The 27,968-nt window shown below is 40.9% G+C and overlaps 1 protein-coding gene across 1 annotated transcript; it reads right to left on the reverse strand.

Moving 5' to 3' along the window:
• Positions 1-36: 36 nt before the first annotated feature.
• On the reverse strand, positions 37-27,912 carry rell1 (RELT like 1). Its single transcript, XM_044020860.1, has 8 exons — positions 27,662-27,912; positions 18,631-18,843; positions 15,325-15,390; positions 12,547-12,601; positions 8,115-8,363; positions 5,265-5,397; positions 4,169-4,220; positions 37-4,079 (listed from the first exon to the last, which is right to left on the reverse strand). The coding sequence occupies exons 1-7, from the start codon at positions 27,684-27,686 to the stop codon at positions 4,188-4,190; spliced, it is 774 nt and encodes a 257-aa protein (XP_043876795.1). The 5' UTR covers positions 27,687-27,912; the 3' UTR covers positions 37-4,079; positions 4,169-4,187.
• Positions 27,913-27,968: the final 56 nt, after the last annotated feature.

Below are 27,968 nucleotides of genomic sequence, written 5' to 3' on the forward strand. Positions count from 1 at the left end.
ACGTCAAACCATTATTAATCATCGGATATGTATTAGTCAGCTTTATTTCTTTTATTTTTTTCTCCAAAACTAAAAACACAGCAAATGGTCCCAAAACATGAGAAAACAGACTGAATATGTAGATGTTTACAAAAAACAACACAACATATGACATTCATAAATATCAAGACAAAAACTAAAAAGTGTCTAATAAGATATGTTTTCACAATGATCCATAATAATAATAATTATTATTATTATTATAACATATTTGGCTAATTAGGGATAGTTGAGGTTTTGTGGTTTTATGAGGTATTGGCACATAAACATTTAACATCGTCAAAGTACGCAACAAAGTCCATTGAGAAAAGCTGTGTTTTAAGTGTGCGGCGATGCAGGAGCTGCTGGTACACAGCGGCGGCGTTAGACAACTTTGTGTCACTAAGGTTAATCCAAGTGACGGATTTCAAACGCCAAAGTCACGCGATAACACATTTGGACTGAGCGACGGAGGCAGCCGTGGATCCACAACTCCCGTATGCAGTGATGGAAAATCGTCGATTTTCCCTATGGACTTTGGTGCAGGAGAGAGGGCGGTTTACACAAAGCTTTTGCAGCCAGAAAAGGGTTGTTTAGCCGTGAGAGAAAAACTTACTCCTAAAGATATCTTAGTATTAAGGGTCGTTTACATGCGGCGTCTAAGAAAAGGAGTTGAAAAAACGTGTGTGGAAGAAGCCAGAGGTGGTTTTCCACCACTTCTGCCACATCCCTCGTTACTAAGCAACCAAAACCTGGTCACTGTCCTGACTTGCATGCACTGAGAGGAGAGGCATCGTTAATGAAATCAATAAGACATCTGCTTTTCCCCGGAAAAAGGTGTCAAACAGTGTGTGTCTCTGTAGATATGTCATTAAGCAGGCGCAGACGGTATTAGGTGGACACTTTTGATCAGTGGCTACTATTGGTTTTCCTTCCGAGTGTCCAGCTCCCAGGAGAGCTTATGGAAACAGCAAAACCTGAACTATCCCTTTTAAAAAAGCATGAGGACACATGAAACCATTTTAAAAACAACGCAAAAAAAAGAGCAGAATCTTTATAGACATTTTTAGTGTGGTCAAGCACCAGAAACTTCATGAACTAAAGCTTTAAGTTTGAACTCGGGCTCCTTGTGACTAACTTTGATGAATGAAGTCAGTGGAGCGCCACCTTGAGAGGAGGATTACACCTCCAGATCAATCGACTTCCCTGATCCTGCTGCTCCCTCGGGTCAGATTTTCAAAAGGAGGTAGACGCTTTAAAAATAATGACGGCATCAGTACAAAAAATACACTCAGACCCTTTGTGCTTTTTGCTTTGGTTAAAATTTGGTTTTAATAAGCGGTTTGATTTAGAGTGTCGACTATTTCCAAAATAAGTAGGCTTTCTCTATGTTACAGTCCGACGTTGATTGTTGGAGGAATTTAAAGTTTCCATTCTGACTGTGGGCCGAGTTTGGATACGGTCCTAGATTGTGGATATTTTTGTTAAAAACAATCATTTACCTTGTGAAAAAGGACACTTTCTTTAAACTTGGCCGTGTTCATCTTATCACTTAAAAGAATTGACCATTTCAAAGATTATACAAAGATGGTGGAAGAACAAAGGCTGGTGGCGCAACATGCTAACGACTCACTGCCAGCTGAACCAATACTAACAAACTAAAAGGGGGGCATATCGCCACCTAGTGTAGTGGAGGTGAAGACACTTCATTCAATAGATCCATTCCGCACGAGTGCTTGTACTCTGTGAATGGAAAAGCACTGCGTTTGTGCTCTCCGAGTGCTTTCTCTAGGTTACGCGTCTCCATTGGCTACACCACAATTCAGATGGAAATGTGTCTTGATTTTAATAGCTTGGAACAAAGAGTGGCGATGATGGTGGTGGTGGTGAGGTTTTTTTACATACACATATACATATATATATATACACACATAAACATATATATATATATATATATACACATATACATATATATATACATATATATGAATAAATGTGAAGCAAAATCAGAGGTCACAAAAGTGAGAATAAGAAAAAAATGATAAATACAGATCATTTGGAGATGAATAACATAAATATCTTGGCTTTTCTCTACAACTCTCTCTCTCTCAGACACACACACACACACACACACACACATTCAACACGAAAGTGACTAAGAACTTTTTCTCTCCAACACGCATCTCTTTCACCGAATTACTCCCCATTGATCTTAATCCTTCTAAATGCTTATTACCACCGCAGCACATGCAGCGACACACACGCCTCAGAAAATGAAAGGCACGTTTCATTCGAGACAAACGAGGGATTAGAGCCTGGAGGAACAATTTGAGAGATAATCTATGACGGATTAAGTTCACTATCTGCACGTGACCCTTTTCTGCAGCTACGATTAATGTGAACGCAGCTCCGGGGGAAGGTGTGAGGAATCCAGGAGGGATTGAAACGAGTAGCTTCAACGGATGAAGATTCATTCTACGCGTAGAGCCGAGTATAACACGGACGGCGCGAAAAGATCGACAGAAGTGGAACAGGATTCTCAGAGCATTCCTTTGAAGTTTAAAAAACAGAACCTCAAACCATGTGATTCAGATATCGGTGAACTAAGCTAGGCTAACATCTATCAATAAAATCTTTATTGTTGTTATAGCAGTGATTTTAGCAAGTTTTAAAAAAATACATAGATCTAGTCTTAAAGTCCGTGTTTCGAAAATTAAAAAATTAAAGCAGAGACAGTCAATATTTCCCTATAAACTGGTGATTTATAAAAACTGTAATGAAGCCAGAGAGAATTATATACTCAGCAGTGCAGCTTTGTGTAGTGTTCTGGTGTCTTTGAGCTGACTTCAGATCTTTCATCAGACTATTTCGGTTCACTTCCGTCTGCCGCTCGGTTAGCACGTAGTTAGCAGCCAGCACGTCAACATAAAGGAGAGCCCAGTGGCTAAAGAGGCAGGTATTAAAGTTGTCAGTAGTCAGTAACGACCAAAGCTACAAATAAACAAGTCAATATCAGACTCGTATTCAGTAAGCGCGAGTCCAAATGAATATAAATGTGTCTTCTAATGCATCTAATGCAGACACAAAAAAAGGCAGCTCTCTGCTCCTGTGTTTTAACATGACCCACAAGCAGGCACCTGTTGTATGGACACATCATTTGTGATTTACACCATCAACTCCTCAGGAGAACATTGACTTCTGTTGTATATCAAGTGAGCGGTATAAGCTCATTTCCTCCATAGACTTCCATTCAAAACGGAACTCTTCTTACAGCCAGCGCCCTCCCCTGGTGGCTAACTGCTACTTCACTTTGCAAACCTGCGACATTACCCCACTTCTTATATACAGTCCATGTGTCATCACTTGTAAACAGCCTGTGTCTTAAAAATACTGCGTGTTCTTCTTTTACAGTTTACGCCGTTGAGTTTACTACGATATTGCGAATCGTCGCGTTCACACACTCCCCCCCCCCGCAGGAACGTGATTGCTGCCATTTTCCCCTCTTATCAACCTGGACTAATGCTGTGGCGCGTTTCTCTGCTCTGATAATCAGGTTGTTCCGTCTTCCTGTTTGGGAAGAGACGAGCGACGACTTTATCTGAGGCTGGCAGCACCTGGTCCATCCCGGGGGGGGGTGGTGGTGGATGTTATCAGCTCAACTGTTTGATAACATGCAAAAACATGTCACATGCGCACGCGTCTACGCCACGGACCACCGCGTCGACATCACACGAGCAATGAGACCTTTGTTCTTTCGGACAAGATCCTTAACATTGAGCAGCTGCTCTTGAGCAAGGCACTACTGTAAATTACTACAGGAGGTAATTGAGTGCACAGCCCGACACACCTTACCCCCCCCCCTACTTGTTAATAAAACCGCCGTCTTCATCAGCAGCACCTTTTAATGCGCCTGACGAGAATGTGGACGATTCTTGGATGGACTCCGCCCCGCCGCTCTTCGTGCTCCTCCTCCTCCTGTGCTGACGTTTGAATGTTCTTCTTTGTTGTTTTTTGGAAAAAAAAAAAAGTCCAGATGTTGCTTCTCCCTTCCCTTTGGAAAGCTGGAAGGTTGGGGGGGAAATGTGATTAGACGGAGATTAGCTGCAGAATGAAGATAATCACATTATATGGTAAAAATATGGGTTGTTACCTGGAGTTTCCTGCTTTTATCACTTCTCTGTGTCCGTGTTGCCCGACTGAACCTGGGAGGAAGGAAATAAAACCATCATTAATCAAGAGTCTGTTGTCATCCTGATTACGAAAGCCCTGCTATCATTTTTCACACCGAGCAGGATGTTTATTTTGCATTTATTTCTACTTTTTTTCTCTCCCTCACAGTCAATACAAGAAAGCTAAAAGTCAATAACATGAAATGACACTGCAAATGGATTCTTTGCACTTGGACTTGTAGTCTGGACCTCAGAGAGCGAGTGTCTTGCCTTCCCACATCTATCAGACGTCTCTGTCGCTACTTTAAAGTAGCTTATTAGACGTGCGAGCGGTGTAAAAACAAAACATGTAAATAAGAGAACGTGACAATGTGGTTCACTTATACCGTAAACCGTAAAAAACGTTCTGCTTCTCATAGCATATCGACACACGTTACCATGAACGGCTGCTTGGCTGCTTGGCTGCTGAGTCTGCGTCACACTGCCTCACATGAGGATAAACAAGGCTTTACATTCTGCTCAGGGATTAAGAGAAAATGAACCGTAACAGAGCCCAAGGTGAGAAGAATGTGTCAAAACTGTCACTAAACTGTGTCAAACATCAGTGCAAATTAATTAAACATCAAAAGCTAATCCTCACAATTAAAATAAAATGGGGTGTTAAATTCCCACTCTCCATTAGGGCTGAACACTTTTTGTGATAGAGATATTGCACTTGCAAAACTCAGTTATTTTTAGAAAATTGATGGCGGCTTAATCAATAATTAAACGATCTTTACACAGTTCTAAGAGACTCTCATGTTATGTTTAATCGTGCTCTCGCATGAGAAAGTGCATAAAGAAAAGTAATATCCTCGTATCCTTGATTCTACAAATCTGCGGGATGATTTATTGGGACCCGGGTTAATGTCACCAGGTGCTGTGAACATGAATATCATGCAAACGCACACACAAATAATTCTGCATACTTAACCAACACATATTTATACACGGGGTGTGTCGGCGAGGAAGGACGAGTGATGAGTTCATTTTTGCTCTTTGTTTATCTTTTTCCTCACAAGCTTCCAGGACACAGACCTGCTGGGACTCAGACGTCGTCCGGCTCCTGAGCGCAGCCTCCGTGGGGGACGCTGGGACGCTGCCATTAGTGTCTGTTATTAACAGAGTCCGCCTCTCCCTGGGTGGTTTTTCACACTTTGTCACCCGGAACCTTGGGAAGGGATTAAAAAAAAAAAAAAAAAAGAGGGAGGGGAAGAGGAGAGGAATAAATAAGAAAGACAAAAACACATCACATGGGTAGTGAATGTGGTCTGTGACATAAATGAGGACCGAGTTCTCCAAGAGTGTAGATTCGGCTCATTAAAAACAAGCTCCTGCTCTTGTGTGAGGACGCACCAGTGGTTGAAGGGACAGAAAAAAAACCCACACACAGCACACTTTAAACTGTGACTGTTTCAAACTCTGATAAGAAAGTTAAAACAGCATAACGTCTCGGTTTAAAACAACATAGGACTGAGCTTTTGTCAGAGAGACGCACAGTAAATAAGACACAGAAAGTAGTTCTTTGTCCTTGCTGTGCACTGGCAAGAATCTGGTCATGTGATACATACCGTGATATAGGAGTGGCGATGCAAACAATACAGTTTTCTTTGTCTTAGGAGGGCAGAGGAAGCGGGGGAGAAAGTCAAATGGCTGAAGGGCTGCAGCCACCTGGTGGTCAGAGGCTAAATTACAATGCAAAGCCACTGACATGAATAGTTCCATATCCGTACAAGTATATTGCCATGAAATATCTGCATCAATTTGGTTTTTTATGCATAACTACTACTAAATTCATACTCCTCCACATAAAGTCACTCTGTGAGTAGGAGTTATTCTAATACAGCGGGCGTCAGCTGACACACAAACCTCAAATGTGTGCCTTCCTCCGCTACCCATCAACTCTCAGTGCACGCACACACACACTCTCACTCTGAAGCTTTCATTAAACCAGCAAATGAACATTTGGATGCAGTCCATGCCGACCCTCCTGCTCTGCGAGGCCAATCATCTGGGTGAGCAAATGAAACGCATCCTCTCTGCATCCCAATCAGCTCACACGAGGACATTAAGGAGGACGAAGGCGCTCCCTGCTCACTTTCCACAAAGCCACACACACACACACACAACTCTGTCTGTGGCAGAGATGGAGCAACCAATCCGCCAGTAATTCACCGTTGAATTCATCGGCAACAAGTTTTGTTTTGGAAGAATTGCGACGTAAATGTGATTATTTTCTGGTTTCTTTGCTCGTCCATGCCAATAAACTGAATGTCTTTAGTTTGTGGACAATACAAACCAAGCTTTTAAAGATTATCTTGCGATATAAAGATTATATCGCATGGCCCAAACAACTAATCAATTAGTGGAGACGATATTTGGAGAGAGCCCTCGCAAGTTAAAATGTCTGGGTAAAAGAGCAAAGTGAGTCAATGAAATGGCCTAAAATATATAAGTAATAAGTAATAAGTTCACACCAGAGGTGAATAAAATGCTGCCTGGGTGTGACTCAGTGTGATTAGATGGGATCTTAAGTTAGGTCTAAAATAGCACTAACTTAAAAAGGAATCATGCATCAGCTCGCCCTGACGTTTGTGTACTCTACAATAAAAATGTCACATTGGAGTTCTGTGAAGAAGAAAACATCATTTTGCTCAAACATTTCTGCTGCTGCACACAACCAATGATGAATACAATAAAAAAGAGAAAAGGGAAGATTGACAGCGTCTGTATGACAAAACTGTGAGAAACGGGAAACCGAGCAGGAAGCTGTTACAGATACAGAGACTGTTGCCGTCCCCGTCTTTCCAGTTGAGTGTGTTTTAACCCGAGGTTGTTGCCTCACATCACAAGTCAACCACTGTAGCTTCTCACTAAACCTGGACACACACACACACACACACACGGAGCCTGGCGGCTTCTGTTTTTTTTCCCAGGCTGTGCTGTGAGCCATGCGTGTTCCAGGTCACTCGTCCGTTGTCAAAGTGCACAGAAAAACCTAATCTCTGTTGTTATTACTGTGGATTTTTTTTTCTTCCCCCAGCTGCAGTTATTGAGAGTTAATGTTTGACGGTTCATGTTTTGTGTTCACTAGTGTCTGATACGGCTCCGGGGCAAACTGCGTGGGCTTTAATTTACCTCTGCTAATTAAAGCCACTTCATGTGTTGCGATTCGAGGAAATCCTGGAGATTAAAAAGGCAGCAATGAACTCTTTGTTCCTCATTCTTACGCACATACACAAACCAGGGTTTACGTTAGCCAGTATATGCCGGTTTATGGCCGTTGTCACATGAATTTTGCCAGAGGAATAAATGCCAAATGATTTTAAGTATTACATTAACATGCGTACCTAACTATAAAATAATTACTTTCAAATGTATTATTTTATTTTGTCTTTGTCAAGAGGGTTCCGAGTCGTCATGTGACCGATGAATTTGTAGCTCGGATGCGCAGCGAGATACTGCTTGGGAAACAGTCATAAGGTTTATAATAATTAAGAGTTTGTTGAATGCTTGTTTTCCAGAATTCAATGAAAAATTGTTAAATCATAGCTTTTGAGCTGGTTTTTTGTGACTATTTAAGAATACTAGTACGTCCGGCATTAAATACGCATGGCCAGAATTTTGTAATATTAAAATATAAAATATACATATACACATATATATATATATATATATACATATATATAGACATACATACATACATACATATATATATATAGACATACATACATATATACATACATATATACATATATATATACACATACATACATATATATAGATATATAGATATATATCTATATATATATATATATATATACACATATATATTAAATTAAAATAAAAAATATTTTCAAGCATAAACTCTGACACACACACACACACCTGCCCACAGCCAGGACCGTGACCTCTCCGTACTGACTGCGGCGCTGCTCTGCCTTATGAAGCGATGGCTTCCTGATCAGTGGCCATTTCTTTTGGCTGCAGCGGGTGCAGATGTTCTTGTTGCCAGTCGCGCCTCCGATGGTGTGAAGGTGGTTGCAGGTGTGCTTGGCAGCTCCGAGGGGCGCTCCGGGTGAGATGGGCGTCATCGGACTAGTTGGGCTGTTGGGGGAGGACGGGGTGAGCGGAGGACTGGGGAAGAAGAACCAGAAGAGGATGTAATGAATATCAGTTAACAGTAGCAAATTATAGTGCATAATCATACATTAATTATGAAAATGTAATCATAGCAGCTGCTGAATTACTATAGCCTACTATTACAAACAAGCAATGTAATATAAATCAAGCAAATTAACCATTTATCTAGACAACAGGAGAGTGAATTGAATAAAACTAAAACTATCGTGGGGCCTGGGTATGAGCTGGACAATATGGGCAAAGGGTTGTAACTATAACATTTTTGTCTGAGGTGTCAATATCAATAATTATAAAGATGAATTGTGTGAAATTTGTAAAAAAAAAGAGTGTGAGCAGAAAACACTTCACAAGTCTGAGATAAAATGTTCAAAATTGTTAGGCGTTTGTCTATTATCATCTAGATGGAAGATGATAATAGACACTCATTTATCTCTATTGCAGTTTTTAGCTCGGTAGTGTGTTAATAAGGAGAACATTTTCCAGTAAAACCATCTTATTTCCACATAATAGCTTGATAATGAGTAATACTAAAGGGTACCATGAGAGTAATACCTTCACTTGAATATGTTTGTGCATAAAAACACTTAATTACCACATTATTAAGTGGACGCTTTTATCCAAAGCGACTTACAATGGAATCAAGTACAATTAGCCAGGGGTGGAATCGAACTTGCGACCATGATGTCTTTGGTACACAAGGTAGGGTCTTAACCACTGAGCCACTCCATCCCCATGTAATGTAATAAAAACACTTAATTACCACATTATTAAGTTACATTGAACCCTACCCCACCCCAATGTCCCAAACACTATTTTGAATTGTTATTACCAAGCTATTAAGCTATTATAAGAGCCGTGGTGATAAAACAGTACCAGCAAGATAAGATATTACTTTCACTGTACGAGATGTTTGATGAAGTCAGGGTAAGAGCTCAGTATGAATCGGATTTTGTAACTGTACACCTGAAATATTACACCACATACAGGATAAACAGAGAAAGCGGTGGATTAATCAACGGACGGAAAATCAACTCTGTGAACTACACTGACATATGAGTGGCTTTTAAAGTTTGATTTAGACGCATTAGTGAGGTTGGGCACAGCCACAGTGATTGGCCACAGACTGGCGAGAAGGCGTGTCCAGTCAGTGGCGAGAAGCCCAGTGCGCATTAACTTGGAAAAAAGATTAAGAAGCTTCACACACACACACACACACACACACACATAGTTGATGTGTGAGCAGATGTCCAAGAATATAGTCAAAAAAAGTTGCTCATGGAAAAAAAGGAATGTCAATAAAGCATGACATTGAATGACATTTGTGCTTCTCTGCATTTATTATTATCATTCATATCTAAGAATCCCTGACTTCTGGGCTGATGAATGACCTTGTAAACGAGGAAGTACAAACATTGATTCATCAAAAAAAAGAGGAAAGAGAGGAGGTGAGAGGTACTGACGGGTAGAGCAGCAGTGAGAAGAAAAGACATAGTATTAAGCACTAATTCTGGAGAGGCTGATAGTCAGGCCTGGCCACACTACAGTCACTCTCCTCCTCCCTTTTCCTTTTCCTTCTACCCTTCTCCATCTGTATCCTTTCCCCCCCATAAGTGTCCCATAAATTACCCCAGTGAGACACCGTCTTCCCACCATTCCTCCATTTCTAAGTGATCCACTGGCCCGCTGCCCAAACTGACTTGAGAGAAACCCAGAAAGCCTGAGACAGCATATAAAAATGGAACGTTGCCTTCCAGTTTGAAAAGTGACATATGACGGAAGTAGCAGTGAGTCACCAAAGGGAGACTCCACTGGTTGTAAGAAAAAGAAAAAAAAGAACTCAGTTTGAATGGAAGTCCACAAAAAAATGAGCCCATTTCTCAATTGATTTATAACGTCCGTTAACTTTTTCCTAAGAGGTTAAATGATCTCAGTTACTAGTTTAAGGACTTTGGCAAGAGAACACGATGTCAAGTGTGTAAATCAGGCTCCCATTTAGAGAGAAAACGGCAGTAAAAAAGTGACTTGGCGCAGGTCAGTTCGCAAACTTGCGAGGCTTCGAAACAGTAGTTTGTTTTGCAAATGGAGGACGAGGTCCATTTTTTACATACACGTCTATGGAGAGAGCACAAAAATGGCAAGAGATGAAGAAAGTGATGCCAGGGAAATATATGTGACTGTAGATTAGAGGCAAACCGACCGATAGGGGTTTTTCTCTGACCGGTGCCAATCAGTAGATATCAGTGCATCCCTCCATCTCATAAAATATAATAATAAATTATACTCAAGTGCTTCATTTAAATCATTTTTAAGCCTTCTGTTCTCTTCTCATGACGTAACTGCTAGACCGTTTGTGATATCGAGAAAATTCAAAGATGAACCCCACCTTTATAAAGCGGTAGAAGATGGATAGATAGATGGATGCTGGATACAAGACAGCAGAGAAATAGAGATTTGTGCCCATATACTTTGCGACTGCCGGATCGAAAGTGAAAGTTATTTTGGTAAAAAGGGACAGAAGCACGTTCATTTCATTTTTTTGACAATTCTACAGCCATAAAATCAAAATAGATCCAGACAGCCTGATTATCACGATGGTCATAAGAGGGCTAACAATCATTTTTTAATAATAGTCACTAATGCCTATTATTAAAAAGATGGCAAAAATCTGCCAAATTATTGGCTCACCTCTACTGCAGGTGATTTCTTATGTCCTGATACTTGAACATCTCTCCTTTCCTTTACTCAACAAACAATACGACTAATCTCAGCTGCAAGCCATCGGCTCTTGTTCCAATGACGCTTCAAAACAGGGACAAGCAGGGCGGCCTTTGATTTGAGAGGACACTGAGAATGTGACCTCACTAACAATCGAACAGTTGGTACGTTCCAAACAAACTATTTCACTATTGATGTAACGAGGCTTTTAAAATGGAGAACAGGATTATCTGTGGTTTGCTTTTTGAACCACGCATGTAAACTAGGGACGCATGAAATTATTGACACGATAAAAAGGTATCATCAGATACTTGACATCCAAGCCTGCTCCCTCTCCAACTTTTTTATATTTATTAATTTAACACAATGAAGAAGAAAACTACCTCTGACATGAGTATGAAAAATATCATGTTACCTTCACTGGAGAAGAGCTGCAGGTATTAAAAACCACATGACACTATAAGTCAGGCTTGGTTTGCATTGCAGGTCGACAGCTAGTTAAAACTACTTTGAACATTTTAAGATGACTCATTTGACATTTGAAGTCATTTCATTTGTGTGGAGGTTGGTTCTTCTTGGCACAGATTGATTATCAAGCATGAAGGACCGCTGATGATCTGAGGCATGAATGAAACACAAGTTTGGCTCAAAAGAGGAAGAACAAAAAAAAACAAGATTAAAGGGAGACACTGATGTGTGGAGGGCATGGGGTGGAAAGAGAGAGAAGGTGACTGAGGAACGGTACTGATGGGTAGAGCAGCAGTGAGAAGAAAACGACCTTGCTTTAAGAACTAACTCTGGAGAGGCTGATGGTCAGGCCTGGCCACACTTTTGATCCTAAGAATATATTGAATTGTTAGATTTATATTAATTGTAGAAAAGTAAATTGTCCAGGTTGTTTTTATGCAGATTAATTTGTTGGCACATTTACACCCACATCAATCAATCACAACTTAAATGATCAAAAGAGCTATAATTAATCTTTTTGGCAATGGACTATTTGGCCCATTTCAAATCCTTTCTGTGCTCAGTTCTTCTATTTGAACTAGAGTTGCTTTTACTCTGGCTGAGAATCCAGTCAGGGCTCACATGCCAACATCTGTGCTCGATAATCCCTCAGAGTCGTGATATAATGGGCCACAGTGACATTTTGGGGAAAGTCCCCGGCTGATTGCTCTCAATCAAGCCCAGCCAATCTGGAAACATATCAGAAGACAAACATGGCCTGGTTGCCTTGACTCTCAGTCCAGTCCCCGCTGCGTCGTGACACTTGGAGGCTTATGGTGCCACCTGGTGGTTGAAATGATTAACAAAGTTGATTTGTGTTTTTCTATTTTAGGATTTAATGTCAAGTCTTAGCTATATTTTAAGGTATTTTTTTACTGTTTTTTTATGTGTGTATTAAAATCCTGTTAATACGCATAAGCCGTTGCTTGATTGGAACTTGTTAGAGGACACTTACCCGTCAGAGTCAATGCTGGTGTCATGAACCATGGCTTTCAGAGCATCAGAGTTTGCTGAAACAGGAGTGAGAGAGAGAGACAGAAAGTTGTTCAGTCTCACAGACACTACAAAAGGAAGATAGAGAAAGAACAGAGATAACACTAGTGCTGGGAATTAGCGAGGAGAACGCTCCAGTGACTTCAAAAGCAGAGGGTCTTATTGAATGATGGTGACAACAGATTAACTCCCTAACACAATTAAACTGCACATCACATGGAGTCACTGAAGAAAAGTTACAGTGCACAGACAACTCAGTGGAATGAGTCAGATCAGACCAAACAAAACTCCTTTGTAAATAGTACAAAGTTTCATTTCGAGTCAACCTGAGGGGGACAAAGGTTTACTGCACAACAACAACCACAACAACAACGACGACGACAACAGCGTCTCCTCAGCACAGAGGAAATGACTCAGACATTGATTTGCATAATTAATGGACTGAATTCCCCCAAGGCTATGAACTTGACTTCCCCATGAGAACACAGATAAATGAAATAATCCATACTTTGAGATGTGCTGAACTGTATGGTGACACAGAGATGACTCGTGTGACAAAAACACTGTCCATTTAATCACCGCATGATGTCCTTGTACTCATATTTCGAGTTTACACGTTTGGGTCAACATCTGGTCCTATAAATGGCCACAAACCAAATGTTTTGTTTGCGTTTTAATGATATACTTTTCTGACCAAAAACAAACTTGAAACGGATTGGCCGAAACGTTTGAGTGCAACTTTTTAAATAAATCACATCTTGAGGACACAAATCACCATAAACTTTTCAGGGAAATTTAAACAGCTGAAAAAAGGTAAATCCAGTGGTGCATTTTATTATTTAATTCTTGCAGGCACCTAAAAAAAAAAAAAAAAACTGTAGTTAATTTAAGAGGTAAAGGGGTTTTTTTTCAGCCACTAAACCACAACGTCTACACGCCTAAATTACTATCAAAACCCATGACACACTTTAAAGACGTACACTGACACTGACACAGTTACTCATGTTGCTATTGTGACTTCTTTATTCTCTGATTCTCTGTGGCAGTTTTGACTTTGGCTATAAAGATCATTATTATTATTATTATTATTGTTCCTGCTCTCTGCTCAACTTCATACACAAACAGCGAATACTGGTAGGAATCTATCAGGTCAGTTGTGGATGTTATTTCTTTTACAGCACAAACATACATTTATTTATTTATTTATTTATATAACCTCTAATAACCTATAATTATCCTAAATTTATTTGCATTTTCCTGGTTTTATTCACGTTTTCCTCACTTTTATTTGGATTTTCTTTTGAATTTTTAAAACCATTTACTTTTCATTTCTGATCATGAATTAAAGGTGTAATGTGTAACCTCTCCCTGCATCTCTCGGAGTGATTTGTTGCACATCATGACAGATAAAGGCAACACCATCAATGCACTAGTGAAGTAGTAGGGATGAAAAAGTGAATGTATTATATGAATTCTAGTGTTAAAACAAAACAGTAATTCAGCAGTTCAGCCCTGCTCTGCTGCTGCTTACTCTCAAACGCTCCCAACATTCAGGGCTGATAGTGTTGCTTGACGGAGCCCGTTTTCAGATCAGAGATCAGAGCAAAATAACATAAACTAGTTACACACTACAGCTTTTAATGATTAAATATGATTATTGTTGCTGCCTTGTGAAGCGCCAATAGTTTATCACAGTCTTTTACATGCTTGTGTAGTAGTGAAAGTAGTAGCAATACAATGTGTGTTTAGACCGTCAGCAAAAAAATAACAACTTTAACGTACAATACTAAATATTTCTTATATTTTCTATTTGACTCCACTCCTTAGAAAAAAGATAAAGGCTGTCTCTCATTAGAGGGACTTGGATAAGATAAGACTGCAGTAAGAGCAATGACTTTTAACACAACCAAGAGCATCTCGGAGCTGATTCAATCATTAACACTGACACATAAAGGCTCAACCATAGCATGATTCCAAACTGACACTGTGACGGTGAGTCACAGTTAAGAACACTCCAACTTTTCTTTTACGCATTACTTTTACAATAAAAGCAGCTGTGAGTCAGTGCCTCTGGAGCGCGGAAATCAGTTTATGTAACACTGTGATGACTGCCAGAGACCAAGACAGCACTGCCGTCAATTGTCATCACCAATTCCGTCTTCTAGATAAGATAGAAAAGACGGGTCAGTAAAAATCCACTATCAGATTTTAAATTCACCGACTCTGCTTTAGTGCGTTGCTGTGGTTCACATTTCCTCAGGTAATGACACAACCTTTGGTGGTAAACCTGAGGAGGATTTCAAGTGAATAGATCATAAAAATGTTGCAAACCCGAGAGACTATCCTTCATATTTCTCTGCAGTTGCCAGATTGTGGACCTCCACAGAGGTCGTCGTTTCTGAGCCAAACTGAACCGAGTGGCAGTACCATGTACACAGCACGTGAGGCTGGTACAGAACCTCTTTCCAAAGTAGAGTGCAACAGTGCCAAAACAATAACGGAGAACCAGCTGTGATGACATCACGGGGAGGGCTCGTCCGAGGTCAAACCTCCTAACATTGACATATTCAAAGACCTTTATTGTGAAACATGAGAAACCGTGAAACATTCCTGTGCTGAAATTAACCAGACAGCCTTCCGCGTATGCATACAAAGACACGATCCTGTCACTAACACTTTTATAGGTTTATGAAAGCAGCCAAGTTTGGTTCTTTGTCGGGGAAAAGCGTTGCACACATACCTTGATTTTTCATGATGTAATGAACAATCTGTCCGACTGTGTCGTTGTCACTGGTGTCGTTCAGCTCTGAAAGAACAAGCAGAAGCGCTTGAAGTGAGTGAGTGCATTAAAGTTAGAATTTCATGAAGCAGCGTTGATGACGGCTCACTACTATTTTGGCAAAAACACAGCAAAAAGAAAAGGCGATATTGATTGACATGACAAGAAAATACAACAGCACTGACACAAGGTAGAAGGAAATATGATAATTGTTTTTGTTGTGTGGAATCAAATCTATTTTAATAACATTTCTGGCCACTCAGGGGCAGCTGTAAACACTTTATATTATATGTCACATTATATTTTTAATAGGATTAAGCTGATATGGGGGGGCTCAGTGGTTAAGACCGGTACCCTATGTGCGAAAAACATCATGGTCGCAATGGTCGGAAGTTCGATTCCACCCCTCGCTGACTGTAATCAATTCCATTGTAAGTCGCTTTGGATAATAGCGTCTGCTAAATGACATGTAATGTAATGTAATGTAATGTAATGTAATGTAATGTAATGTAATGTAATATGGCTAATGCACTAGCAAATACTTCTATACGGCCGATATTGCTGCGATTGTGGCGCACTCGCATGTGATTTAATTGGCTGCTGCTTGGAAACCATTTCTAAACTTCTGATGGATGCAATGCAGGAAAAACAAAAGCAGCCAAGCACTGAACGTTACTCTTGAAGTTACTTCAGTAACATGCATGTGTGAATCAGCTGTAATAGCTGATATAATAAAAGAGTAGAATCAACCAACACAGACTTTTGAATGAGCGCATGTACAACAGATCACCAGTTTTCAACGGCAGAAAGTCAGTGACATATGACAGTTGAAAAGTATTTTGTTTTATTTTCTTGACATTGCACAAATCCATCAAACTGTACAATCCCATTTTCATACATCCCCTGTTAACGGCTTCCTGTGTCTTCCCCTCACTTCTGATCAACTATATTTTTCACATTAATTAATAGAAGCCCTCTGTTAACATGATATGATGCCAAACACTGAACTACACAAGACGGCCGTTCATATTTAATACACAGCTGTCGTGGGGGTTGAAAGAGAAGGCGACGCAGGAGGAAACCTGATCATTGAGAAACAAAACCGGAACATGGGAATGGTTGAGAACAAAAGCTCTCTTTTGTTTTGAGAGAAAGGGTAGGGCTGTTTGAGAAGAGACGCATAGAGACGCACAGACAAACCTAAGGCCCTCTGGCTTGCGGAGCTCAAGTTTTCCGAATCTCTGTCAATACCTGCAGTACGACATTAAACAAAAACGTGCTAATAGTTAACAGGAGTCAGTAGGAGAATCAAGGCGACGGTTAAAATAGAACACTGTGATAAACAGAACAGATCGTGTGAAGGGCAGACAGTCACAGCACGAACTCTCGCTTCTCCTGACATAGTGTAAACAATTTGTTCTCTCTCATGCCTGTGAAATACCCCAGGGCAATCCAGTGGTGCCAGCAGTTTCACGTCCACACACGACTACCAGCAGGAGAGAAGACAGCGCTAACTAACCTCTGTGTTTACTCATGCCACGTAATGCGTTTGGGAGGGGGGGAGAAAAGTGGCAGTCGATCCAAGCAGAGGTAAAAATAAAAGCCACGGTTCCACCACAGAGTGCCAGAAACATCAAGGACCAAAACGGTTGTATGCATTTTTACTTTGGCGAAAGACCGGGGAAAATTATTTTGAATGACTATTTCATACACGGCCACAATAACACAGCTTTTCCACTCCAGTCCACCAGGTGGCAGTAATGTAAAGTGCACTGTTTATTTATTATTTAACCACAGAATGAATACATTTATCTGACTCAAAACGTTGTTTATTATGGCCTTCACATAGAGCGATTCCTTCTAGGAGCTGAGCGGGCGGGTGATGTGATTGTCCTGCAGACACAGACACACATCTCTCTAGTCATTCAAGAGGAGCCTGTCTGACTGTTGATTACATAACTGTCCAGCTGTTTGCTTGACAGGCCTCAAACTGTGTGTGCAGTGGCAACTTTGGCGGTGTTTGGATGAGAAATACACTTGACATTTCAACCAAAAACAAGCCAATTCCACCCCGTCTAAATGAATGGAGACAGACCTCAGCCTCACCATTCTTTGAGCTGTATGGATTACCGTGGCACCCATGGTAGCAAATTACGCACAAATGTACTTTGCTGAAGAGGACACATCGGTGTGTGCTGTGTCGATTTGGGCGGCGTTTGTATGAGAAATAGAAGAAAGAGATAACGGCAGAAATTGCTAAATGCGCCGCATCCGCGCCGCCTCATGCCCCTCGTTTTATTTCACCTCACTGAACACACCCCTATTTGAGTCTGAGCATGAGTGATGTGAATGAACAAACATGGTTTCTATTTGCCTCCACTCCTTAAAAAAAAAGACAAAGGCTGTCTCTCATTAGAAGGATTCGGATAAGATAAGACTGCAGTGAGAGCAATGACTTTTAACACAACCCAGAGCATCTCTGAGCCGATTCAACTTCAACTTCCAACACATGAAGGCTATGAATTGTTTTGCCTCAGAGGAGTGAAAGGTTTCTCTGTTTAACAAGGGTTTGGTGTTTTCTGTTCAGAAAAAGTAAAAAGTTATTGTCACTATTGACTGATTCAAAAACATTTATGGTTCATGTTGCTCAGCCCTATACACGAGTGTACCTTCAAACTTAAGTACACAACTTTTACACTTTAACAAAAGTGAGTTACATTCAAACCATTGTCAAACGTTCCCTCAGCCAGGTTTGATAGCACTGCTCGATAGAGCCTGTTTTCAGACACAAGCAGTAATGTTACATTATTCCGGTTCACAAAGACCAAATAGGAAGAATAAAAATAACAGCAACAATAAAAGTCACCACAACTTTAATACTTGTTTGGTGCAGTTATATCCTTTTGGCAAAGGAGGGCTTCACTCGCATCAGTCGGCTCAATTATTTTTATTATTATTATTATGATTATTATCATCTGTCAACACCTACAGGAGCGTGCACATACCAGAGTCAGGAATGTAGTACAAGCCCGTAACACTAAAGGGCAGGCGAGAGCATCAAAGTGATTTTATTCCATGACGTCTGATATTGATTTTGGACACAACTTGACAGGAACATGGAAAACCTCATGAAGACGATGACTCATTTGGAAATCAATGCAAAGGACGTCACTTCCTCATCTAGTGTTCCCCTGACGGTCACAGAAAAGCTAAGCAAGTCATAGTTTATTTCATGGCCTCATTCTTTTAAATGACATATATCCTTACCTCCACCCAGTTCAGGGTCCTTCTCCTCTTCTTCAAATACCTCATCTTCATCCTGGGCCTCAGTCGTGCACCGGTAGCCTTTCCTCTTCAGCACGTGACAGATTACCACCCCTAACAGGCCCAAGAGGAAGAAGACCGGCACCAGGACGAAGGCGATATAGTCCGGGTTTTTGGCCCCTGTTGTACCGTCTCCATTGACTGTTGTTTTATCCGCTGCAGAAGTGAAAGAGCAAGAAGATTTTCAAGGACGAGAACTGAAACAAGACATCACCATTACAACGACGGAGAACTCATTTAAATATGAATAGCCGCTACATACACATGGAGACATGAAACGGGGAAAATATGACACAGGCCTAAGAGACTTATGACCTATTTATACAGGCTATACAATATACAAACATTATATAAACTAATAGGAGCAAATCTTTTCTTTTCTTTCTTTTTGTACCAGCACGTCCGTTTCCTTAGAAAGAAAGAGCTTTCTAGTACTAGTGACTTGTAAAGCAGTTATTTTCCGACATACTGAATCATTAGAATCAGTTAATTAAAAAGATTTGTTTAGTACTTCCTCCATGACTGGAGCACAGACTCGTGATCGCAGGCTTTCAGCAGCACTGTCATTAAACACAACAGACTCCTCTGCTAAATATTGAGATTTTAGACATTTCCTTGTTGGAGATAAACGCATGTCTTCAGGATTGTTTAGTCTTTTTAACTGATCTACAGTTCGGCATTGTTCGGTTTGAGTCCTGTGCCCGTTCCATTGTCAATGGAAATGCAAAGTAACTGAGCCACACGAGTCGCGCTAGTGGAAACGCGTCATTACAAACTGACAAATCCACTTAAGTTGTCCACCCAGGTGCAAGTGTGGTTTGATTTTTTTTTTTTAAATTACACTATGACTGGTTTGTTGCATGTTATGCCCAAAACACACCCATGAGTATTTACAAGACTAAGTATAAGCCTTTAGAAGCACACAGCTGCCTCCAAAACATTTCTCCCCCACAATTTCACATGCAAGTTTTTTTTATAAACGTTTCACATCGTGGAAGCTGGTTTAGGGATATCTTGATGTCTATTACGCAACCGACTGCAGTAAAAAAGACAAGGACCATAAACCTCAACGATTCACCCCAGCCAGGACTTACACACCGGACTTTAGACCCATCAGGGTACAACAAGAGTCTGAGCATGTGGTTGAAACAACTCATGAGCACATACTGCATTTACAACGAAACAAATCAACAAAATGTTACATGGATCTATAAACTTTGGTCAACAGTCAGAGTAAAGATGGTGACCTGTGGTCACCTAGCTCTTCTGACTATTCTAACCATGTGAGGCATTCCAGCGTGACCTGAAAGAGGGCTTTTGTCTGGTTTCCTGTTCACGACAGCGTGTGTGTGTGTGTGTGAGTCTGAGAATGTCAGTGACAAAACTAAAGAGATATAAGCGCTATACTGCTGCATTCATTTCAGTACATATGACATTATTTTGGTTTTGATCAATAAAAGGGTACCAAAATAACCAATCCATCTGGCCCACTTTTTGGCACCTTTCTGTTGGGGTGCCTAGCACAGTGGTCTGGCACCAAGAGAGTACAGCTCGAGACACTGCAGTCTCTTGTTTGGTTGACAAAGATGAGTCACTTGCGGAAGAGAACAGTAATGGAATGGGGACGAAAGTAAATGTTTTTAAAATAGAAAGAACACGAGACTTTCCGTGTCCTCCACTGTTGTGCTGCGTTAACTGTGACCCATAATTCTTTTTCAGATTTCTTGGCTGTGGTGTACCATAGACCGTCATGCAAGAGTCTGGTTGCAGGTGACACAACCACGCGAACTTTCATTTGCAAACACGCTTAAAAACTGGGCTTCAGATTCTTGTGTGCAACGTCACGACTTGTCGCCACTTGCGTTGAAGTGGTAAGATGTGACACGGGAGCTCACATTTGGACAGAGCTTGAATTATTATACCAAATATGTACCACGGCACTGTGTGTACAAGCACGAGTCTGTGCATCTAAACCATGTGGCATCTGATGCATACAGAAATTTGAGCTCCTCCTTTGTTCCAGTTCTCTGGTGCATCAGGCTGAACACACTGACCAGACCACAGTCTGCTCACTGACCTCCCTGTGGTGCGTCCGTTTGCTTGTACCAATGTAAGGAGCAGACAGCTGGTTCACATGGCTCAGAAGTGCATGCCCGTCAATTTAAGGATTGTATTAAAAGCAGTGTTATTAATTAAGGACCGACCTTGGGTTGTTTGTTTGTTTTATTGGCATCTCAAGCACCACATTGTTCACCCACCCACTGAGTGTGTCACAGCTGCTCATTTAGAGAGAGAGAGAGGTAGAGTTTCAAACAGCTGATGATCATTTGGTGTATGCAACAAATAAAAAATCAGGAAAAAACAGTGGATCAATCACTTAGTGAGGAAGTGATATAAATCAGTCAATCAATAAATCAATGAAGGGGCATCTCCGCCAGTATAGACTCTTTGCATATGTTAACGCTGCAGCGCGGCTTGTTCATCTGCACAAACCTAACACACAGTCTGTATGAAAGAAAGAAGCAACTGGAACTCCTGCAAAGTGAAAACACTGTTGCATTAACATTTCTAAAGTAGACATCGCGTTACCTCGGGTTTTTAAAGTCACTTTCTTCGGCTTCAGTTCATTCCCGATCGAGATTGCATACTGTTAATATGGACTTAAATCAAAACAATAGTTGTTGCATTAAGTATTGAACTTCTGCGATTAAAACAATAATCTTTTGGCAGCATTAATTGAGACTGCCAAATGGGTTGAGAGAGAGTCCTTTCCCCCCGAGGAGGACATGAGTGGAATCATGAGTGTGTTAGCAACCACAGTTGGTGTCCACAATAGCCCAGAAATAGACCAGCCCAAAATAAAGACACATGGAAGGTGTGGATTCACACATTGGTATTAAAAAGTCATACCACACTGATATAAATTATTACACTGAAAAACATATTTCTGGACAGCATCAAGTCCATTTACTGGAAATGTCCTCTATACAGGATGTTCTTGAATCAGTCTGCACTACAGCTGAACTCCTGTATCTTGACTTCCTGCAGTTTTATTAGGAATAGCGCAACACAGGATGATGTAAATCTATTTTGGCAAAAGCACACAAGGGTAGGAAGGTGACTGATTGGAAGTAACTGGAAAAGATTAGACCGTTTAAATGTGTAAAGAAAATGTTTTTCTTGAATATATTGCTTCTTTTTATCCTTGCTTTTCCCTTTTCCTCTCTTGATCTGTATGGAATTATTTTAGCTGATAATAAAAGGCAAAGACGAGTTTGATACAAATCCAAACTTTATATCATTAGCGCTCTTGTAGACAGTGAGAGATCACCCTTTATCCATCAGTGGTTAACAAAGACGCCAACGAAACCGAAGAGCATTTCAGAAAAGAGGATGTAAATGTTCCCTGCTGCTTATATCAGCAAAAAGCATATATAGATGTAAGGAAGCGTGTTTTATGTACACGCTATGCAGTAACAATGTGCACCCTCTGGTGGTTCACTAACCACGAAAGAGCCTATATTTTTTTCAAAAACAGGAACACAGTAATGTGATCCTTAACTGGACGCAATTACATTACTCTCCTCCATTTAGTCATCTGAGGAGGAGAGAGAAGTGGAAACTGCTCAACATCTCCTTATTCAATTTCTTCTTCACATTTGTAGAACTTTCTAGCAGGCAAAGCTATTTGTCTTTCATTCTATTTATTTGTTCATTGTTGTAATTGGTATCAAAGCACCGTTGCCTTTAAAGTGCCTTTAAGGTGCATGGCCAAAGCCATGTTTTGTTATATATTGCCTTCGTATACAGCTTTGTAAATCTATCTATCATCAGAACCTGTACGACTTGTCGGTTTTACAACCTAAAACGGTCCAGATCGAGGTCGACAAGTTCTGGAAGCGGTGGAGCCAGCTGGCGGGCCCGGGCCTCTTCATTCGACAGAAGTGGCACGCACCTGCGAGGAACGTCACAGTGGGAGACTTAGTGTGGTTGGCTGACCAGAATGCACTGAGAGGCCAGTTTAGGCTTGGTCGAGCTGTGGAGGCCCATCCTGATGTGAAAGGCGTAGTACGAGATGTGAAAGTGAGGACGTGCCAAAGTTTTCAGTGGACAAAGTGGGAAAGGCAAAGAGAAAGAGAACTGTCCCTCCACCACCATCCTTCACAGAGATGTCAGGAGGCTGGTGGTTCTGTTACCAGTGGAGGAACAGAAATAGATTCCCCACCACATGATGGTGTGTTTCGGAAAAAGGATCAAGACCCCCCCTCCACTACCCTCCACGAGAGGCTTGTGGTGTGTTTCGGTAAAGGGTGCACTGTGTCATCAAGGACGATGTGTTCATGGACAGTGAAACCTTTATTTGTCATTTGTATCTGTCATTCATTCATATCGTCTGTAGTATGTTCGTACCCAGCAATGTAGCTTAATGTACCCATTTTGAAAGGCAAAATTTGTAGTTGTTGTGGCCTACTTGGATTTAGGAATCAGTAGGCCAAGTGGGAGGTGTAGAACTTTCTAGCAAGCAAAACTATTTGTCTTTCATTCTATTTATTTGTTCATTGTTGTAATTGGTATCAAAGCACCGTTGCCTTTAAAGTGCCTTTAAGGTGCATTGTCAAAGCCATGTTTTGTTATATATTGCCTTCGTATACAGCTTTGTAAATCTATCTATCATCAGAACCTGTACGACTTGTCGGTTTTACAACCTAACAAGATGCTGTCTAACTAAATAACTTCAAGCTGATAACTGTCTAACTGCTAACTGATGTCTGCTTAACTGTGTATGTGGAGTAAACCTTCAGAAAGACAGTCGAGTTGTGCCCGCTGTACTTGTTCTGCTTACCCTTTCCAGAAGGGCGCATTGAGCTGGAAAGACCAGCCAGCAGAAATCTGGACAACATTCAAATGAAACTGTGCACCACCTCTAATTTCCAATTTGTTTTCTGACCCAAATGGTGTGTTCTCCTTGTAGTCCAAAGTCGGAATTATAGAGTGCCTATGTCGGGAAATGTCAAATTCACCCGACATAGGATTAACAATGGCTGCCACAAGAGTCCTATAGTAGAACTGTCTTATTTATTTCACATTAAAGTGTCTGTCGTATCTGTGGACATGTTGCTACACTGTTTGTGAGTGCAAAATACAACGCAGGGCATTGTTATCAACTGTTATTGCTGATAATGGCCATCAATGGCTAGCCTGAGATACATTTGCGTCCACGTTTTCTCCAACTTCTCAACTGGAACAGAAGTCAACTCAGAGATGACGTCACTCACAGGTCCGACTTCTGAAGTCAAATTAACGCACCACAAGAGCATTAAAACGTGTAAGTATATATATATGTATACATATATATATATACACATTTAGTATATATATATATATATATATATATATATATATATATATATATATATATATATGAACTACATGGCTGACAATCAGGATATTTTTCTTGAGGCATGAGAAAGTGACAGTAAACACAACCACCCAAAGCTTTTCATTCGACCAGAACTCATTAGGAGGAGGATTTGCTGTGGTCCCTGTGTGCAACTGTGGCTTAGCCATTTCCTCATACCATGAAATTACGTGCAGCCAGGAAAGGAAATGTCAGAGACCCCCCCGCCCTCACCTTCCCACAATCAGCTTGTTATTTCAGTTGACATGAGACAGTACTGTCATATGAAACCCAAGTATCCATGTAATACTAAAGACGAGAGGTTTCTTCATCGTGTCTTCATTTGCAGTCACGGCTTTATGATTACAAAATATTGGTAGATTTTTTTATGGTGCAATGTCTGCACATCAGCAAGCACACTCATGTGCAAGAGGCTGCTAAACTCCCTCTTTACCTAATGAGCAGTGAGCAAGACCTTCGAGTTTCTTTGTTTGTTTAGTTTTTTTAAGGGGGGTGGGGGGGAGAGGTCACGATAACTTTCCAAGACACAGCAGCAGACAAGCTTTTCAAGATTGCATCTTTAAAAATGCTGTTTGAGACGGATAAAGCCCCAGGGAGATTATGTCTGGATTCTCACCAGTCAGGATTGGATTACAATCCATTTATCCAATGTGGAAATTAGATAAATGGATGAAAAGAGGTCAGGATGTCAAATTCTTATTTGTAAATGTCTACTTTGAAATGAAAATAACTACAAGAAACACAGGGAAAACCCTCAAACTTGCCACACACACACACATTCTACTACACATCACTAACAGTACACATGATTCTCACTCATGGTAATAATAAAATAAAGCGCTATTAGAAAGGTGCTTTGGGGGAAATGTGAATTTGTTTAGAATTTGTCTTGCAGCATATAATAGCAATTACAATTATAGTTAAAGCTGTAGTGCATAACTTTGCTGCTTTTTTTGTTGCTGCCAATTGTCTCCTGTTTGGTATGCTGAAATGATGAATGATGACATTATTTGCATGCTGTGTTATTCATCCAAAAACAGGCTCTGTCAAGCAAAACTATTAGACCTGACTGAGGGATCGCTTGCGTGTATCTGTCTTGGCATGAGGTGAATCACTTCCTGTGTGCAGCACCAGATGAAACCTTTACACCACGATATGATGAAAAACATACTAACTATAGAGTTTTTAAGTGAGTCTTCTCTAGCTGCTGGTCCCCATGTCGTCATTTTGGCACAGGTCTTGGTCATTTTAAAGTGACAAAAAGATATATTCTGAAATGTTTTACAGCATCTCAGATCCCTCTTTTTAGTGTAAATCTTTGGATAAATTTGCCTCACTGACCGAAACAATTAGCTTTGCATGAACTCATGAAGAAGACACCTATCCAAGACAAACGGGTCTGCTGGAAACATCGTGGAGATTCAGCCTCAACCTTTTGCAAGCCACAGACTCCTGTGTGGATTCCCAGTGGAAAATGGAGACCAGCCCTGCATTTTAAAGTGGACATATTATACCCTATTTCCCCCATCAAAATAGTTCCCTGGTGTCCTATGCTTTGGTTCCCTGGTGTACATGCTTTGGTCAAAATACCATAAGGATGAAGCATCATAGCAGTTCAATAACCCTGCTTTCAGAACGCTCGGTTTTCGTGCATGGTCCCTTTATATGCAAATGAGACACAGGCAAACACACACCCACTTCTTCCAGGGGGTTTCTGATTTGTCCTCTTTACAGCGCTTTACAGCTCTATTCGTCTCCCCCTCCCTCCACTAGTTCTCTGACAATATCAACATGGCAGCGTGTGCAGAAAACAGCGAGAGTGCCGAACTGTAAATCAGCTAAAAACACTTCGGGACAGCCCCACTGCTGCTGTATGAGACTGTATCAGACTGAGTCTGTGCTCCGGTCATGGAGGATGTACTGAACAAATATGTTTAATTAGGACGTGTCAGAATGGTCAGTTATGAGCTCTGTGTGACCTTTTCTTAACAATGTGTGTGTTTGTACGTCAGTGAAATACGGTCGCTGACTAAATACGGCGACCGCTGGCCGCAGTCTGATGCGATAAAAATCCTCTGTAAAACACTGTGCTCCACTGTGCAGCCACCAACAGCACACTTGTCCCTCGGCGTTGACATAATACCGCTCTTCCTCCCTCGCCTGCACTCTCGCAGGGACAAGGTGGAGCTAAGGTAGAGCTCGCGAAATAAACTTACTGGTGGGGCGGTAACATTCGCGGTGAAATGCGCATGCTGCCGTCATAAGCGCAGGGAATTCAACATCGAGTGTTTTATCGCCTATACTTACACTAAGCGGGACCACGAAAACATGACTGAGTATTCTTTTTCCACACTTTGGCGACTGGTAGGGCCTCCAGAGTCCCAAATATAAGTATTAAAATGGTTAAAAAGTTGATTTTGCATAATATGTCCCCTTTAAAGGTTGCGCAGAGAACCAGACTACAGAGCACTGGCTGAGTGCAGACACACATAGAGCAGGGCACTTGGATAAATGAGTGGTCTGAGCTCTATCATTTAAAGGTCAGGAAGACACTTTTTCCACAGAGGCGTGTAAAAAAGAAAAAGCTATTTTTTGCTGATAGATGAGACACTGTCAGCCATAAAGGACAGATGACTATTTAGTTATTTCACACACAATTTATTCTAAATCGAAATTCTTCTCCTTTATCATATTTTTATTAGCACTTACGTAGATTAATCTGCCATGTTTAACCACCAACATCAGCCAATTTGATTTATTAACTGGCTGATCATTACTTATTGGTGTAAATGAACACATTTTGTTCACAGAAACTTGATGAATGCCGCAAAAGCCACTTATTTATTATTTATTCCGTTTCGTATCCATTTCTTTGAATTTCAAATCCAAAAGTGCATATTCAATGTCCAATAAAAATGTTAATTTGAGCATAACTTTCAAATATAAACAAATTTACATTACATTAAAATCAAGTGAATTCACACAAAAAGCTGATCTACATGACTCTGCGTTTCTCACTGTAGCCATGTTTACATCTTGTGCCATTCAATGAGGTTCATTGCACACAGGACATGATTTGATTGTGATAGCCGCAAACAGGTTGCAATGAATGTTAATACAAGGAAGCATCCACGATGCATGAGGAGAGGACAGGAGGTGAGGAGCTTAAAAGATGTGAAAATCACATATCGGCCGCACTTTTTCTCAAGATGTGCATCGGTCAGATGTATCATCTCTATAGTTTTTACATGTTAGTGTTGTATAGCCTGCAGTTTTCTCTTTGTTAGCGACTGGAATGAGCTAACGTATATTATTTGTACTTTAAAAATAAACAAACCTCAACTACACACTCTGTTTAACGCTGTCACAACGCGTGCTTGCTTTTTTTTCTTGTAAAAACTTTGCGGACAGTTCCGTTGACGGGCTGGCAGCGACAACGTTCACCCTGACACCACATGTTTTCTTTATATCAAAGAAAACGACAATAACGTTTCTTGACTCCGCAGCGCTTAGTCAACATATTAACAGTCAAAAAATGAACAAAGAAAAACTTACGTGAAAACGCGGTTGTATCAGCCATTGGAAGACAGGAGAGCAGCAGCTGGCCGGTGGGCTGCCCGTGATGCTTCTGACGGGCGCTGTTGAACTGTCTGCTTGGTCAACATACACTAAACAACAGTGGTGCTCACACCGTGTACTCAACTAATTGAACCCTGGAAGGGTTCCTACCAACATGAACGCATTTCCTGATTCCCAAACAGTGAATACGCCCTGATCCTAGAGCGGCCCCATTGACTTGAGCGGCAGTGCCTCCATCAGAGAGCAATGCACAAGAGGGGGGAGTAAGAGGAGTCACTGCTTA

The sequence above is a fragment of the Solea senegalensis genome, linkage group LG3 (genome assembly GCF_019176455.1).
Source record: "Solea senegalensis isolate Sse05_10M linkage group LG3, IFAPA_SoseM_1, whole genome shotgun sequence".
In the NCBI taxonomy this organism is placed as follows: Eukaryota; Metazoa; Chordata; class Actinopteri; order Pleuronectiformes; family Soleidae; genus Solea; species Solea senegalensis.